This window comes from Triticum aestivum, chromosome 4A (assembly GCF_018294505.1).
Source record: "Triticum aestivum cultivar Chinese Spring chromosome 4A, IWGSC CS RefSeq v2.1, whole genome shotgun sequence".
NCBI classification, from domain to species: Eukaryota; Viridiplantae; Streptophyta; class Magnoliopsida; order Poales; family Poaceae; genus Triticum; species Triticum aestivum.
Window position 1 is genome coordinate 404572141 of NC_057803.1, and position 18010 is coordinate 404590150.

The 18010-nt window shown below is 46.1% G+C and overlaps 2 protein-coding genes and 1 long non-coding RNA gene across 9 annotated transcripts in view; 1 reads left to right on the forward strand and 2 right to left on the reverse strand.

Annotated features, from left to right (window-relative positions):
* LOC123086174 (uncharacterized) overlaps nt 1-3088 on the reverse strand; it is a 16633-nt gene extending 13545 nt beyond the window's left edge. The window contains exons 1-4 of one of the 3 annotated variants that reach the window (XM_044507895.1): nt 2951-3088; nt 1438-1513; nt 1254-1317; nt 369-1161 (exon numbers count right to left, since the gene is read on the reverse strand). In XM_044507895.1, the coding sequence (XP_044363830.1) occupies nt 369-1161; nt 1254-1317 (857 nt within the window). In that variant the 5' untranslated portion in view covers nt 1438-1513; nt 2951-3088. Of the gene's footprint in view, nt 1-350; nt 1162-1253; nt 1318-1437; nt 1514-2950 lie in introns of all 3 variants that reach the window. The other 2 variants (XM_044507894.1, XM_044507896.1) reach the window with 2 other exon arrangements.
* LOC123086175 (uncharacterized) overlaps nt 1-15135 on the forward strand; it is a 21522-nt gene extending 6387 nt beyond the window's left edge. The window contains exons 3-7 of one of the 3 annotated variants that reach the window (XR_006440609.1): nt 823-1055; nt 1168-1450; nt 5069-5802; nt 12980-13082; nt 14911-15135. This is a non-coding gene — a long non-coding RNA (uncharacterized lncRNA). The remainder of the gene's footprint in view (nt 1-822; nt 1056-1167; nt 1451-5068; nt 5803-12979; nt 13083-14910) is intronic. The other 2 variants (XR_006440610.1, XR_006440611.1) reach the window with 2 other exon arrangements.
* On the reverse strand, nt 5384-15625 carry LOC123086173 (uncharacterized). 3 transcript variants are annotated; one of them, XM_044507893.1, is made up of 12 exons: nt 15291-15625; nt 14889-14988; nt 14727-14813; nt 14528-14656; nt 14346-14441; nt 14168-14245; nt 13761-14069; nt 12656-12739; nt 12068-12553; nt 11393-11989; nt 10394-11323; nt 5384-10307 (listed from the first exon to the last, which is right to left on the reverse strand). In XM_044507893.1, exons 2-12 carry the CDS (start codon nt 14980-14982, stop codon nt 6958-6960), a joined length of 6240 nt encoding a protein of 2079 aa, XP_044363828.1. In that variant the 5' UTR covers nt 14983-14988; nt 15291-15625; the 3' UTR covers nt 5384-6957. The 3 variants fall into 3 exon arrangements, with proteins under 3 accessions (XP_044363828.1, XP_044363827.1, XP_044363826.1); XM_044507892.1 differs by having other exon boundaries at nt 11393-11485; nt 11561-12553; XM_044507891.1 differs by having other exon boundaries at nt 11393-12553.
* Nucleotides 15626-18010: the final 2385 nt, after the last annotated feature.

The following is an 18010-nucleotide window of genomic DNA, read 5'->3' on the forward strand; positions in this document are numbered from 1 at the left end:
AAAGACTTGGGCACATGCACAATTTAAAAAGTTTGATTAGTATCTAAGATGATTATTTAGCTATGAATTTGATCCAAGGATGAAGAGCATATCTTATAAAGATTATGGTGAATGCAAGAAAAAAAGGATAGTCATTTAATTAGCTATCTTCAGAAATTTATGTTTACTCCACCAAAATTACATGGTACTATTCCTATAACTAATGCAAATGTGTTTTCTCAAAGTTAACCAATGCAAATGTTATTCCTAACTAATGCAAATGTGTTTTCTCAGAGTTAACCAATGCAAATGTGTTTTCTCAGAGTTAACAAATGCAAATGTTAGAACTAAAAGCAATTGTGTCAACACACCTGGAAATGGGACCATACCATTCTGGCACTTCAGCTTGGAAATCTCCACCAAGTCGAACCCCAGTAACGTATGATTCGACATCTTTGAACATGTACTCTATATGACTCATGCCATGAGGCCTTTGGTCCATATTCCCGGAAGACCTGACCTTGCCCTCTAATAGTTGACCATAAAGACTCTTAGGTTTCTTCTTCAAGCATGGCTGACAATACCATTCACCAGCTGGTACCACCTTAATACAAGGGATGCAACAAGGCAAATGGAATGCTGCTTCACAAGAATCACATATAAGCATCTTTAGTGGAACATCCAAGCTTCCACAAGCATTGCATGTCACCAAGTGGTTGGCATTACAATCAGTGGATTCCTCTGAAATGATTTTAGTTTGTGACTCAGTTATGAGTCCATCTTTTCTCAGTATAGCAATGCATAGATCCCTTGCTGATGTGAGCTCTGTTGTCGGTTCTGTAGGGCGTATATTTGATGAGGACCATACAGAAGCATCCTTTTTGTCTAGTATCACGGAAGATGGTGGCATACTTGACACTGAACATCTTTCGTTCACACCAGAATTTGGCTCCAATGGAACTCCAGCAGGCTCTTCAAGCTCTAGGACAGGGTCTATCTTACCTGCCATCAAATTTGAAAATACTGGATATGAGGGATTAATAACAGGGAGCAGTAGTGAAGAGTGATCTTCAGAGGTAGTGCAACTTTGAATTGTCAGTTCTTTAACTTCTTCATTTGCTACAAGTGAATTTGAATCTTTATCCATCTTTCTCCTTTTATAAACATTGCCATTCTTATTTTCTGCAGATATTGAGCACATTCTGTTGATAGCCAGTTAACTAACATAACTTGCGGACAAAAAGGGTGTTCTGTTAAGGATAGACTGCACTCACCATTTTCATGCAAAGATAGTTCTCTGTGACTATTTGAAGGGCACTCACTCCATTTTGGAGTCATCTGTTAACCAAAAAATACAACCATATGCAGCATAAATTTGGATGTCAAATATATCTACACCGGAATTAAGAAGAAAATTCATACTCAAGTAGCCATATATAAGAAGTCATGAGATTATACCGGTCTACTGCAGGTATGCTTAAAAAGCCGACCCTCAAACCTAATGTAGTCCTATCCTCCGATTCCAGTGAATAGCCTGGATCATGAATTAATAAACATCCAAATAACAACTGGTGAGGTCACAACTCTATGTATATGAGGTCCAGAAAGTCAGAACTACATCTAATAAGATCGAACTTAACTAGCAAATCTGTGAGCAAATTGATAATATGACACACTTTTCCTGGGACTTTGATCTGATGACACACCTTTCTTTTAGTTTGATTGGATGACACACCTTTGAGTGATAGCTGGATTAAATGACACAAATTAAGTTTTTCTCTCCCTTTCTAGGTATGGACCCCACGTCTTATTTTATAGGACGATTTTGCCCCCGGTCGTTTCACATCGATCGTTCCTGGAAGATCCAAACACGCCTCGCTCGATCAGTACATGCATGCAGAGGCTCCATGCATCAGGCGTACATATATTAGCTCTACGTATGGAACAAGGTGATCCTGCTGCATGCTTCCCGGCGCCTTATCTTGCCGTGGCTCCTTCCCGGCGCGCCGCCACCTCGCTGTCTCCTTCCCGTCGCCGGCACGGCCACGCCGTTACCGGAGCATACCATCACTGGTAGCTTTGTAGCTATTCGATGTTGTTGTACGAGTCGATGGACGAGGTGTCGACAGGGCGGAACGGTTGGAGCGTTGCCAGATGAGAAGAAACGGACAAGAGGCGGCGGGGAACTGGCAGCACACGGGGAAGAGGCATGGCCGGGCCGTGCTTGGCACTAGCGGCGCGGGTTGGAGGAAGCAGGAGCGGTGGGGCGGTGCTAGGCACCGGAGGCGCGGGTGGGAGGAAGCAGGAGCTGCGGTGCAAGGAAGCAGGAGCAGCGGCGCAGCGGCTTTCGTTCGCTCTTCAAGGAACAATCGATCGGTTCGATCGAGCCAGGCAGGTGAAACGACCAGGGGCAAAATCGTCCTACAAAATGTGACGTGGGGGCCCATACCTAAAAAAGGAGAGAAAAACTTATGTGTCATTTAATCCAGTTATGAATCAAAGATGTGTCATCTAATCAACCAAAAGAAAGATGTGTCATCAGACCAAAGTTCCAGGAAAAGTGTCATATTATCAATTTGCTCCAAATATGTGGGGCATGCAGATAGGTGTTAGGAGAATAGCAACTTAGTACTAGTAGAATGCCCGTGCGTTGCCACGGGCTTCTAAAATAGTTTAATGAAGTTATATAAAATGGTTTGATAAAGTTATATAAAGATAATGCATGCTAAATTTCACAGGTAAAGACAATATAACATGGTCATAGTTGCATAATAATTGAAGTTTAATTTGACATCTTTTTTGTTTTTTATGAGATATCACCGCTTTCATATCATTATATTGTAAAAAAAAACGGTGGTCCCTTTCAGCGACGTCGCTTCAGAACCATTGTCAATAGGTTCTTTTTGTGCATCTCCAAAATCCATATCCTTGTCTCATATATTCTGAAAAACAATAATATAAAATAATGCACCTTTTACGTTAACATGTGTAGCACCTCTTCTCGTGGTGTTTCGGTCCGGGCCGTCATCGTTACATCGGTGCATATGTCAGTTGATATATTTAAAACATCATTCGAGTCCATCCCTGTTTATCTCTGATGGACAAAGGTGAAACATACAAAATATAATGATATTTTATACTGTATTATATAAACATCTATAATATATAATAAAAACAAAAGTGAGACTAACACATATATTTTCAATTGCATTTTTTTCACCCTACAATCTTATACTTATGCGGACCTCCCCTGACTCCTGTCCTCCTCATAGCCAGACCTGGCCAAATGGGCCGGCCCGCAACGGCACGGTCCGGCCTGAGTTAAACGGGCCACCTCTCCCCACCCGATGCTCAGAAAAAAAACCCTCTCCCCACCCACTCTCTCCCCCTCCCAGCCACTCACTCTATCCCCCTCCTCTCCCCCGCGATGGCGTTGGCCGATGTCCCTCTCAGTCTCTCCCCCTCCTCTCCCCACCGCGCCGGCCACCACGTGCGTCTCCCAACTACGCCGCCGCCGCCGCTGCCGCCGCCCTCCTGCGCTGTTGCGAAGGAGGCAACCACCGCCGCCCACCTGCGCAGCTCAACAACCGCCGACCCACCTCGCCCACCGCGGTCCACAGCTGGACCACCTCCTCCCCGAGGAGACCAGGAACTCCGCCTCGCCGAGAGCTACGCCATCCTCGAGCCGTGCTTGCTGGGGAGCCGTGGATCGACGGAATCGCTCCCATCTCCTCCCACTCGCGCCTCCCCTATCTTCCCCGATCCATTCAAAAGAATTAGGGTGCCCCGCCGGTGTAGTGGTCCGCCGCTCGTCGCCGCTGGAGGTCTGCTGCTCGCCACCTCCCCCCCTCTCGATTGCTTGCTATGCAGCCTGGGCGTCGTGGTCCACCGCTCGCCGCAGCTGGATGGCTGGAGGTCGTCGGCACCCAAGTACCGCCCATGCTCTGGCGCTTGCACACCGCCGGCCCTGCCCCATCCCACCCTCCGCCACCACCTTCCCCACCCCGAGCTCGGATTTACGACGCCCACTGCCTTCCAGTTCGAGCTCCGCCTCGACCTCATCCCTGCTGCCGTCGTCTTCCCTGAACCAAGGAAGCCCTCATCTGATACACTCTCGTCCGCGACGTGCTTCTCCAACCATTGGTACGCGACGGTGGTTCGGTCCGGGAGGTGGCTCCTGCAATCCTGGCGTCGCCGCAGCAGTGGTTCCATTCCGGCGGCATCAGGGGAGCACACAACGTCCACGAGCAGCAAGCAGAGCCGGCCAATCGGCCAATGATGCAGCAGCGCTGGCCATGAGGAGACGCCTGCCGTGGCGGACGCGGAGACAACAACCATGGGCGTGGAAGACGGTTTTGGATCCTGTGAGCCGCCGCCGCTGCCTCGTCGTCAAGCAACGTGGGCCTTCTGCTGCTCCATGTCCAACAAGTCGCCCACGAGGCGTCAGTGTGGCATTGCTAGATCCAGCTTCCCCCTGCAATCGTCTCTGCCGCCAGCACTTGCACGAAATCGTGCTGGTGAGGCTCTTCATGTTTACTTTGTTCTGCTTGTAACATGGCCTATACGCACAAATATTTTGCATCATCTGAACAAATGATGGTAAGTTGATTCATATGTAATGTGACATCCTGATTACAAGTTCTGTTAGATTAGTTTTTCTGTTGGAATAATTGTTCTATTGGAATAATTGTTCTGTTGGAGCAGAGCAATGACATCCCTGTGATTCAGTTTTTAGGGGAGGGACAGAATGGGAGTATAAAACATTTGACTACTGTATTTTTTAATACTTATAAACAGGGAGGTAGTACAGGGATATCCAACATAATCAGAGACCTTATGGTCGGATCGATCTTCATATATAGTAGAATGTTTTATTTGTTTGCGAGTTAGGTAATTGTTTTTTTTTTTGAGCCGTGGTGTTTTCCATAGTACTAAATTAGTATTAGTTATTCCTACAAGTGTTAGTTGTTCATAAGCATATAATATAATCTGCTACTGTCAATATTTACCTCTGAAACTCTGGTATTCTACTCCTTTATTTTCCTGATACCTTGTCAGTCAGTATGTACTGAGTATATCCACACTACAGGTTTATGTAGTTCAAGATCAAAGGCAAGAATCAGCCAAATATGATGATGAGAACAAGGCTAATGATGGAGAACTTTCATCTATCGAAGCTGAGCAGTCTATTGGGATACTAAGTTTCAATGCGCATCCTAAGTTTCAGTTACCTGAAATCAAGGCCAGTTTCAGTCGATGCCGAAGTAAACTACCACATGTAAGTTTAGGGACACACATTAGTTTCCTGCTAGGGATTTAATGGTTGCCGAACTTTATGCACATATGGCGTAGTAGAGATGCATGCTTCGTTATCCTGCAGTTATCTGAATTTTTTCTGACCTGCACTCTTCTTGCCTTTAGTTCTGTTCTTAACAGAATTATTACTTACTGACAGACGAATACTTGTTTTCCTTCATCATCTGCATTTCAAATGACTCATTATGCATCAGGCTAGCTAGGCAATATGAAATTTTACTTCTTGGCTATAGTCACCGAGCACTGCAATTTGAAATTACAGCCACGAATTTTGGATTAGTCGAAAGGGCATTCTTAATCTGATACAGTCAAACGAGCACTGCAATTTTCAAAACAAGAAGCGGCTGCTACCATATTATTTATGTTTACAATCAACAAACTACATCCTGACATTCCTTCTTATTTTTGTTTGCATTCAAACGTGATGAACTTGAGAAAATCCATGCACTTCAATTGGACAGGAGTTTTCTGCCACGTAATCGATGATGCACTTCACATGACAGAATTGTAAGATCAATACTTCTATCTACTCTATTCATCACATCTACACTTCTGTTTATTCATTCTATGAGCTCTCTATTTAAGAGAAACAACAGAGACTACTATTTAAGAATAGTAGCCTTTTCAATTAAATGCTGAAGTATGTGTTTTCTGCATGCACCCACAAGTTATTCAAGAAAAACTAATTAATGCCTTAAACTTAAAAAGTATCTCGTGGCCAAAACAAACAGTTCACTCAAAATTAAAACAGGAACTACTTTTACTGGTAAGTGGTAACTGTGCATCACCATATTGTGCTGCAAACAAAAGCATAACAGGGTTTAGGAACCACAGTTTTAATTTTGAAAACCTTTACGAGTTTAGCAACAAACCGGCATGGTAGCAAAGTTTTCAGAAATACAGGGTAATAAAAAATGTAGTACTTCAATGTGTGGGCAAGCAATAGTACGTTTTTTTATAACAACTATTACGATGTGATTCGAGTCTGACATGACATTTTCAATGGTAGTCACATTAGTAACGGCTGAAATGTATGCAACTTCTTTATGGTGTCGTAGTGTCATTTGAAGAGAGAAGTACTGCTGCTTAAGTTAAACAAATATTGACTGAAAAAATGTACCATGTCAAAACTGCCCAACTGAAATATCATGATCTGCACCTAAAGTGTGTTCCGGTGATGAAGACAACTATATGTTGTTTCCTTAAGGAAAACATGCACACACATTATTGATAGACAAAAATGCCACAATAATTAAATCTGTCTAGTGTATACTAACCAAACTGAAACATATAGACTTAAAACAGGGGGCGGTCGTCTCATGTTATTATCTAACAGGTCATATTGGCTATACCTACATCTTGAGGCGTTCAAATCATAGGTGTACTGGATGCCAAAACTGTATAGATGCATACTCTAAATCCTCAGAGTCTGAGCAAAACGTGATAAAATTGAAGATGACGTGCACTGGCCCGTAGCAACGCTACTGAAGCTGGGCATTCTTAATTTGATAGTGGTCGCACACGTTTAAATAAAGATTGCAGTCAAATAAAAAACAAAGATAAACATTTGTACAAAAGCGCTCCAGAGCAACAAATTATCTGTAGAATAAGAGTAAATGCTATTGTCATATTCAAAACCCGCCGGTTTCGTAAGTGCGGACTTCAGCCTGTCAGGACTTCCTTATAGACGATGTTCTTCATCGAGGTTTGTAAGGACAAGGAAGGTCTTTTTCGCTTCTTTGATTTACCACTTTGCTTCTTGCCATTATCCTTCTCCTTCTCCTTCTCAATGAGGATCTTTATGTTTCTCTTCGCGGTGGCTCGAGACAACGCGACGTAGAGTTGACCATGAGAGAACACCGGATTAGGTAGGTACACGCCAACAATCGGAATCGTCTGTCCTTGAGCCTTGTTAATCGTCATAGCAAAGCTAAGCCTTACAGGAAATTGCTTCCTCTTGAACTTGAATGGAAACATGTCATTGTCAGACGGGCATAGGGGTATTCGAGGAAGGAATACCCTCCTACCTGCGTGTTGTCCGATCACGATTTCTGCGTCGATGGCGTTCCTCTCGAAACCTCGGACCACAAGCCTCGTCCCGTTACACAGACCATTAGCCGGATCAATGTTCCTCAGAAGTATGACAGGGCAGTTGAGCTTCAGTTTGAGTGCATGCGGAGGCAGACCGTTGGGAGTCAACCCATTCAGGAACTCGGGAGCGTAGTAGCCATATGGGTCGTCTTCTGCACTGTCAAAGCTATGGTAGATTACTTCTTCTCCCCGAAAACGCTCTACCATGCGTATGTTTATCTTGTCGACGTTGTCGTTTGTGGTGGAGAGGATTGCGCGTGAAGTCATGTAATTCGGATCGGACATGTTGTCATCTAGTCTCGGAAACACATGGTCAATCAGCTTCTCTAGGTCGTCACCCTCGCCTGTAGATGGCACACAAATATCTTCAGGGAGTCGTATGTTTCCTTGATCGTCAACTTCCTCAATGCCATTGCCTACCCTTAGCAAGTAATCCGCAAACCAGGTGTCATTATGAGCCCTCATGTTGGTGACGAGCCTTAGCTGGCGCATACCCTTCCATAGATGTGAACTTCGGACGGTTGCATCGATTATATGACCCCGGGACCCCCTCCTGACGACCGGAAGCACCTGCCTGAAGTCCCCGCCAAACACAACAGTTTTTCCTCCAAAGGGTCGGTCCCGTCTTCCCATGATGTCGCGCATGCTGTTGTCCAGTGCCTCGACCGCCTGTCGCTTAGTCATGGTGGCCTTGTCCCATAGTATCAATGAGGCCATCCTCAGTAGCTTGGCGGTACCACTCTGCTTTGTGAAGGTGCAGGAGGCCCCATCGTCGCAACTCAATGGGATCTTGAACCTCGAGTGGGCAGTCCTGCCTCCAGGCATGATAGAAGCCGCGACGCCTGACGTCGCGGTAGCGATAGCGATGTTTCCCTCGCTTCGAACCTTGGCGAGCAGCGCCCTGTACAGGAAGGTCTTCCCTGTACCTCTCGAGCCATCAACAAAGAACACACCCCCATCACCGCCATCAACAGCAGCTAGTATCTCGTCGTATGCAACCCTCTGCTCGAAGTTTAGCGACGATGCCAATTTAGTGTCATTGATGTCAAAATCGATGTTGGATTCCTCGATCACTTCTCTGGCCTCGCCCTCGGTTGGGTCGAACGCATCGTCAATGCATGGAAGAGCGAAATCAGCTATGTCTTTGCCCATGGACTGCAACATACCCCTAATGTCAAGCAACACCATCTGTTCCACCTCAATCGGGCACGTGTGTGATCGCCGATAGTCATCAGACATAGGCTCGAGGTGCCTATCCCATAAACCACGCACGTCGCCTGGCTCACAGTGCACCAAAATTGTTGCGAAGAGCCTCCTGAGCGAACATGGCATCGCCCATTGCTCTGCCTCGGTAAGACAGTCGTCGAGCGTGTTATCTGCCTCGATGAGTCCCAACCTTTCGGCAGCCTCTCTAAAGCTCCCGCATAGCCTACTGTCCACGGTAAGCAGGTCCTCATAGGATGTCTTGCCAGCAACATGGTTTAGCATCACACGTAGATAGTATCGCTCCCCCTCGGCAGGATTGGCAGACACAATTCGACCTATCTGATAACGCTCCACCCGCTCTTTCCAATACTTCTTACCCTTTTGCCATGTGAACCTTCCAGGAAAATCCTTGTACAATATATTCCTAGCCCATGGGTGGTTTTGGTTAGCTTTGAAATACTCTGTTAACATGGATTTGGAAGCATTCTCAGAGGCGACTACGTCGGTCAAGTGAGCTTGCTCATTGAAGGCCACCCTGTGCATATTCGGGAGATGAAGAGGCAACTGTAGGACAGGCGGGTCATTGGCACACAAGGGGAAGCCAAATATCCTCCACATCGCCTCTGGAGGAGTAACCCACCTTGCGTCTACGTATCTTTTGATCTCATCAATGTTACCATTGGCGTCGGGCTGGTCGATGCTGAAAGAAGCCCTATCATGGCCCTTGTATATGTACTTGTAAAGGTATTTGACGGCCTTTATGCTAGAGCAAACCTCAACGTTGATGTGGCAATTGAACATCCGCAGAAGGTAAGGGTTATACGGCACAACCCATCTGTTGTCCAGCATTTTACCACGGACCTTAGCCTGCCGACCATCATCTCGACGACGATAAACTGGGTATGAGTCCTTGCCTTGTGCCGTGTTTTCATTGAACGGCCGTGGGTATCTGCACTTGCACTCGTTTTGTTGCATGCACACATTTTTGGGGTTGAGAGCACCGCATGGTCCGTGCATCATATGTTTCACCACCAAGGCGTGGAGTTCAGTATACTTCTGCTTGTCTGGGAGCTCGGCAGAAATGAGTCGGTCGTACTGCTCCGGAACGACAAGCTTATATGCAGAATCCATGATCAACAAAAAGTGTGCGTGGGGGAGGCCCCTCTTCTGGAACTCGACTACGTATACATGTGCGACAACAACACCCAGGATATTCTTCTTGAACAAGAGCTCTTTCATAGCCTCTAGCTTTCCATGGAACACACGAGCCACAAGATCAGGTCGATCTTGTGCTGTCTGACCAGGAAACAACTCATTCGTTATCTCTTCCCAGTTAGGGTTGCAGGTCATGGTCAAGAAGATGTCAGGCTTCCCGTACGTATGGACAATTGCCATGGCATCCATATGCCTCCGCTTCATGTCGCGGTCGCCACCTGGGTACGTTCCAGGGAGCACTATCCTTACTCCAACAGCGCTTGCCCGGGTCTCCCCGGATGTAATTGCATCAACAACTCCTTTATACAGGTCGGCACGGATCTTTGTCTGGTTCTTCCTGTACCATTTCAACCTACAACTCTCAATCTTGATGTACATGTCCACCCCCCATTGCTGGAGCAATCGTGCTCCACAGAGTATGGGATTGAATATCCCAGGTCGTGTCTGCAGCATGTAACAGTAGTAGTCTCTCACGGAGACGCATAACCTGCTATTCCCCTCTGCACATGGATGAGTAGCGTGGAAGTTAGAATTCATATGAGAACTACACAATACATCAAAACGACAGAATACGCATAAGGCTTACCTGCATCATCATCATCATCATCATCATCACGTCCACCTCTTGGTTGTTGCACAACCGGCCAAGGGACATTACGTTTAGGTAGTTTCGGGTGCCAACCGAGCTCCCCCCTTGGGTAGAAGAGTGGGTAAGAGAGCGGGTCATACGAGCCAGCCGTCACATGTATACTGTGCCTCTGGTTGTCGTTCCCACAAAGTGTAATCCTACGATCGAACCTCTTCGCTAGGTCAGTGCCCTCAACCCAAATTGCAGCGACCTCAGATGACAGAGGTCTATTATACTTCCGTTGGTCTAGTCTCTGGTCAGTGTTGAGGTCTATCCTGTAATCGTCGAGGTTGTCCCTGTGCGCACCCAAACTCCTAAACTGCTGAGAGTACGGGTTTTCCCTGAGTATGTGCACCAACTTTTTGACGACATCCTGGTCTAATTGCTCGGTGGCAGCCTTGCGATGGGTTAGGCCTGGGTCGTCGTCGTAGAAGTACAACTGTAGATGATCTGGACGGGATGTTGGCCCGAAGGAATGAACATTGTGGTAGATGGTGCCGTGCGCCCGGAACGTGTACACCCCAGACTTCATGTTTGTGTATGTTTCATCGAGGCTGACGCCGAGGGTTGTGAAGGAGAAGTGTCCGTTGAAAAACCGTATGTTCTCCCGAAAATGCCTAGCATCCGCATCAGTGCTAGACCAAAGCCTCATGAGCTCCGGGATGGGCTCCAGTTGCTTCAGCTCGATCTGCCCACTGCGACAGCAGAATCCTGGGGCCTCGCTCACAAACTTCTTGGCCTTGCAGTGGTCGCAGTTCGCGGCGTGCTTCAGGATGTGTGTGTTGGCTGGCAGGTTTGAGTACACATAGTCAAATGGATCATGGTCGACATAGTTTTCGTGACTTGAGTCTTCCAATTCGTCGTGCTCCAAGTCATCAGCATCTGAGCCTGCAAACAATGTTTCCAATTAGTGTGATACCCCCAACATGTGGATCACGCTCAAGCGGTTGTACATACCTTCACCAGCAAACAGGTAATATTCATCGTCAAAGAGGTCGTCAGGATTGACATCATCATTCATGAGACCATTGAGGTAAGCGTCCATGTCGTCTGCCCAGGTGCCAAACAACACAAATGAGGGTTCAGTCTCAAGGGACGCAAGGAGAGTAAGGATGGGCGTGTTACCTTCACTTCTGATCGTGTACTCCGGCGTGCTAGATGATGTTGAGGCACTGTGTGCTTCAACTATGGTAGGTTGTCCCGTTGAGCTCATTTTCGGTATGGAGATGGACCTGACGGTTGGGGTATTCACCCTACCTACAAACCTTTTATTACGACGATCTAGCATAGCATTCCTCTCACCACGTGGCACCTGCGTACATGTTTTTCGCTTGCCAATTTTCTCCTGACGCTTCATCGCCGCCATACTTCCCTTGCAAGCTCGCTCTCTTGTCCTACGCCGAGCTCTGGACTCATGACTCTGCTCGTCAAATCCATTATCCGCAATTGTTACTGGATCACTGGTTTGCAGGTCGGCACTTTGTAGGTGCTCATTGATTTCGATGAGGTCGCCATCTACAGCACCATCACCTAAGGTTCTGCTTAGGTATGCACCTACAACATTATCGAATTTGGTATAATTAACCGATGAATGATTACAAAATGGAAGATGATCGTTGATGGGATAACTACCATCGGTTTCGGTGTTGCGAATGTATGTGGGGGCCGACTTGATAGTTGTATCACGATCTATCTGTTCACTGCCGGATTGTTGCGTGATGGTTCGAAGTGTGAGAGTCGGACAATTGACGTGAGTGTTGAAAGAGGGAGAGTTGGACAATGCGCTAGTTAGATCTGGACGTGGCATTGCGATCGATTCAGCACACGGGGTGTTTTTCCTTCTAGCATAGTCTGCCTTTCTCTTCGCACTTGACTCCCCCTGCTCATCAGGGGTCCTGTTGTTTCGTTGTTCCTTTCGTCGCTCACGCTGCACTTGATTATTGTTTTGGAGGTTGATCGTACCCTCTTCCTTTTTCTTTCGATAAGATGCCCGTCTCTGTGCGTTTCTCCGATCCCTTCGTTCGTTTGCCATATTACTACTGCGGTCTCTTGCATGTTGCCTCCTAGCCAACTCTTTTTCATGATTGAATTCAGCAATGGCTGATGCGGACCCATCTTCTGGAGCATCATCATGTGACAAGGATGTATAGTTCAAGCTCGATGGGTACAATAAATGAATCTATATTATCATTGTTATGTTAAAACTTTGAACACCCGTACCTGGCATCGAACCGGAAGGCTGATCAATATTAGTGATATCACCAAGAGGGGGTCGGGATGTATAGTTCCGATTTGATGGGTTGGCTGGTTCAACAATAAAGTTAAAACATAATCATCTCATCAATGCTCAACAATCATGAAGATCCCGAACCAAGCCAACACGTCTATTGTTTTCTTCAGCCATTTTTTGTTTCATATATTTCGTTTGTAAATGCCCTAATATTTCTTATCTAGCCAGCATGTATTTCGTACTACAGTGAGTTGATGTGAAATCCTGCGGTATTTTGTAATGATCATCTAATTTTGAGTGGCATTTACTTGCAGGTTTGTTAAAGGAACTTTTTGGCAAGAAATACACAACCGTGTCATTCAGTGTTGGACCTATGTTATTGGCAAGAAATACACTAATGTGTAGCTCACTGCTGAGGTAACATCAAATTCGTCTAATACTTGTTCTCGCATGTAGAAGTAAAATGCTCTTTCAGAATTCAGTTATCACTGATCAGTATATTCTTCAGTTTAACAAACTATGATTAATTGCTCTTTATGCTAATCTGAAGAAGTTTAGAACCATATGTATTCTGACATTGGCAAGTCCGCTTACATAAATCCTTCTATTTTGCCATTGCAACGAGAGGAAAAAATATATACATGCAGGGCCAATGGAGAACTTGGCCCAATTGATAATATACCTCTCTTGGGCACTATACATCTATTTCATATCAACGTTTGCTACTGACGTTGTGATAGTTAATGTTTCATACTCCACATTTGTCTCTTTTTCAGACAAACTGAGAACCATCTATCACATTATTCACCTTCTAGCAAATTTCTGTTATTTTTTTTAGAAAAGCTACTTTCTGTCTTTGAGTGCCGGTAAATCTAATTTAATTTTTTAAATCCATTTACGTCTTTCTAACACCGCAGATGTTTTTTTAAGCGTTCCGATATATGACATTTCTTGACCGTTCATATATCAAACTCCAGTTTTTAACTTCATATTGAATCAACTATTGTAAGTCAAAGCTAAAAGTGCGTATTCTAATATTTGATTTCCAAATTTGGTTTGTCACCGCCGTAAGCTCATAACTTTGAACACCCTTACCTGGCATTGAACCGGAAGGCTGATTAATATTAGTGATATCACCAAGAGGGGGTTGGGAAACAGTCTGCTTTTCATTTTGGAGCTTGACCTGATCATCCTTTTTCTTTCGATAAGTTGCTCGCCGTCGTGCGTTTCTCTGCTCCCTTTTGTCGTCTGTTATGCTAGAACTCACTTGGTCATTCACAACAGCACACGTTGTCTGGGAATGAGTTGGGTATACATCACATGTTGGGGTAGACGATGTCACAAGCTCTGAACCACCACAACCAAGGGCATTAAGACACACATCATTGTGGGCAGATTCTCTGGCTGCAGGAACAAAAGAAAATATGTCGGTTAGGCTAATACATGAACATGCATCCCTTTAAGCACAAATCTGGCCATATGAAAGGCATATCGGTTCACACCTCTTGAGCCTTCTGTGTGACCTGTGGCATAAAGTGATGCAAGAGTACTCCTATCCGGGAACGAAGGCACATTATTGTCTGCACGATGTATAAACAACAAATCTAGATGAGAATTAGTGAACATGTGCATTAATAGAGACGTTTGATCACTGTCCATGATGCACGTGTCGGATCATACCAAATGAACTTCCTGCAAGGCCGCAGGCACAAATATCTGTGAGAGTACTCGGACCAGGGAACGAAGCAACATCATGGCTACAGAATGATGGGTTGTCTACATAACAAAACCAGTACAGAATGAGGCAGTTTTCTGCTAACCGAATAGGGTAGATAGTGTTTTTAAATATGGAACCCACGTACGTAAACTCGCATGCCCTGGCTGATGAACAATTGTTATCTCAGAAAGAGGGTGTTTGGTTAGGTTTGTAAGCTCGTCCTGCTCTAACCGTGTCATGCCAGTTCCATCTGTTTCCTTGTGTGCTTCCAAGTCTGTTAGGCACGGTTGATCATGTTAAAACCATATCATACAACAGATAGGGGTATTTACACAGTCCAATACCTGGAGTCATTTGATAATTGTCAACATTGTCAGCTACGGGAATGATTGCTGGGTTGTATTCATCAACATTTCCGTCAACATTATGGCCTGGAACACATTAGCGAGATACAATGATTGTTGGGCACCCTTGACATCTGACTCATTTATGTTACTCTAACGTACCTTGGCTCCCTTGTGAATGTAGGTCAGCAAGAGGGGGTACATGCACATCTGACACCTTTTTCTCTTCCGGCGCCTTGCTATTTGCATTTCCCATTCGTACCTATCATTTTTCAACAGCATTAGTATTGATGTGGTATGTATACTGAACAATTGGCTTGCCATGTATTTTTGGTGTTCCAACTTGGAACATGGGGAAGAAATGACTACATTGTATACATCTGATAAACATTTATTGTCTTGGGATGTATTTTTGGTGTTCGAACTGGGAACATGGGGCACATTTATTCGTATGGATCCATCTGGTGGCTCCATCGTATATGGCTCTGTTGCATATGGCTCCATCTGGTGACAATTGTCTTCTGTACCATCGCGTGATCTTTAAGAGAGCATGAGCGTACATACCTTTAAGAAAGCAAGGTTTATAACTGATCAGTGAAGACGCCCTGCACTGCTTGCCGCTGTAGGCGTCGTCGTCGGAGATTGGCGTGTGGCTGCCCGAGGCGGCGGCGGCGGTGTCTTGCTGATCTGCGACGAGATCGTGGTGTGTGGGTACATGAGGCGCCGGCGGCGGGCTGCTGATCCGCGGCGGTTTTGTTCGTGATCCGTCACGGGCGACGTATGTGAGGCGGCAGCCACGGCGGCGTTCTCCTGATCCAGATCCAGGACGGACGTGGGAAACAAGGAGCGGATCGGGTCCTCGTTCCGTATAGGAGCGTCGATCTGGTTTTTTGTCGATACGTAGATTAAAATCAGTTGTATGGGGTGGTGGGAGGTGGGAGGAGATAAAACCAGACGAAAATAAAAACGGAGTACCAGGCTACCAACTGCTCCATTAGGAGTAGAGATTATTAAGAGGCAAAAGCCATCATATATACATGTACAGGGGAGGCCAAAGGCCAGAATGCAAAAGGCCAACGGCCACTATAAATATAACTCTAACACCCCCCCTCAAACTCATGGTGAATCCACAACACTGAGTTTGAAGAGGTAAAATCCATGTTGCCCTCTAGTCTGGGCCTTCGTGAAGAAGTCCGCCAGCAACAACATAGTCCTGCACAGCAGCTCGCACAAAGAAAGCATCAACACCAATATGCTTGGTAAGCTCATGCTTCACAGGGTCCCGCGCAATACTGATAGCACCTATACTGTCTGACAAGAGTGTAGTAGGTGTAGTAACAGTAACACCAAAATCCTCCAGTAACCAGCGTAACCAAGTCACCTTTGCCGTGAGAAGAGCCATAGCTCGCAACTCAGCATCTGCACTCGAACAGGAAACTGCAGTCTGTTTCTTAGTCTTCCAGGCAATGAGAGAACCACCAAGAAAGACACAGTAAGCAGAAAGTGAACGGCGATCCGAAGGATCACTAGCCCAAGTAGCATCCGAATAGGCCTGGAGCTGTAGCGAGCTGGAGCGAGGAAAGAAGAGACGGTAAGAGATCGTGCCACGAAGATATCGTAGAACACGAAGAAGGTGACTATAGTGAATTGAAGTGGGAGAAGAAACAAACTGACTCAGGATATGGACAGGATAGGAGATATCCGGACGAGTGACAGCGAGATAGACAAGACTTCCAACAAGATGACGATAACGAGTCGGATCAGACAAGGGCTCACCATCAGAAGCACAAAGGTGAAGATTAAGCTCCATAGGAGTCTCAACAGTGCGCTCATCACTAAGAGCTGCACGAGCAAGAAGATCCTGGATATACTTTTCTTGGGAAATAAAAAAGCCATCAGAGTTGGAGGAAATCTCAATCCCAAGAAAGTAACAAAGAGGACCAAGATCAAACATAGAAAACTGCTCACTGAGACGCGCCTTGACAAAGGCAATGTACTCAAGATCATCGCCAGTGATGATCATGTCATCAACATATAAAAGAAGAAGAGTGCGACCACGAGCCGAAAGGTGGACGAACAGCGCTGGATCATGAGCGCTAGGCGAAAAACCAGCTGCAGTGACCACCGAGGCAAAACACTCAAACCAAGCGCGGGGGGCTTGCTTAAGGCCATAGAGAGCGACGAAGACAACAAACCATGCCATCAGGAACTGAATACCCAGATGGTGGCTGCATATAAACTTCCTCACGCAACTCACCATTAAGGAAGGCATTCTTAACATCAAGCTGAGACACAGACCAGTGGCGAACAGAAGCCACGGTGAGAAGTGTGCGAACAATGGCCATATGGGCCACAGGAGCAAAAGTCTCATCGTAATCACGACCATGCTCCCGCTGAAAGCCACGAGCCACAAGACGAGCTTTATATCGCTCAAGAGAACCATCAGTGCGAGTCTTAATCTTATAGACCTACTTACAAGTGATGGGACGGACACGAGGAGGAAGAGAAACCAGATCCCATGTGCCGATGCGCTCAAGGGCAGCAATCTCCTCTGTCATGGCAAACTGCCATTCAGGATGAACAATAGCATCTCGATAAGAAGTCGGCTCAACAACGGTCAAAAGACCATAATGAGAAGGAGAATATCGATCAGGGGGCGGATAAGGCCGAGAACGAAGACCATACATCGACTGAGAGGAGGAAGACGACACGCCGGAAGTAGAGGGCATATCGGTAGACTCATCCACAACACGTCGACAACGAGTATAATGAAAAGGAAAGGAAGGGAGAGGTGGAACCACTGGAGATGGAGATGGGGAATGTACCGGTGAAGGTGGAGAAGAGGGCGATACCGGTGATGAAGGTGGAGAGTCATGCGATGAGGGAGGAGAAGAAACTATAGAAGACGACGGCGTCGGATCTGCAAGAGCAGGGCGAGAAGTAGGAATATTGGGCACAGAGGGAGGTGTATCTGGAAACATAAGAAAAGAGATGTCCTCCATGGAAAAGGCCGAGGAGGATGGACGCGGGTAGAAGGGACAAGACTCATCAAAGGTGACATCCCGGGAAATATGCATCCGACGACCGACAGGATCCCAACACCGATAACCCTTATGCTCATCACTGTATCCGAGAAAGACACTCAACAGATTGAGCAGTCAACTTGGTGCGTTCACGAGGGGCAAGCAAAACATAGCAAACACAACCAAACGAACGAAGCGCCGAATAATCAGGAGAACGACCAGAAAGACGCTCAAGAGGAATACCACCTTGTAGAGCACCAG

Excerpts from the sequence above, each read along its gene's own strand:
- LOC123086173 (XM_044507891.1), bottom strand. The coding sequence starts at position 14,982 with ATGGGAAATGCAAATAGCAAGGCGCCGGAAGAGAAAAAGGTGTCAGAT. Across the intron at positions 12,554-12,655 it reads GCCTTCCGGTTCGATGCCAG|AAGATGGGTCCGCATCAGCC; the intron begins GTACGGGTGTTC and ends ATGATGCTCCAG. Across the intron at positions 10,308-10,393 it reads TGATGATGATGATGATGCAG|AGGGGAATAGCAGGTTATGC; the intron begins GTAAGCCTTATG and ends ATCCATGTGCAG.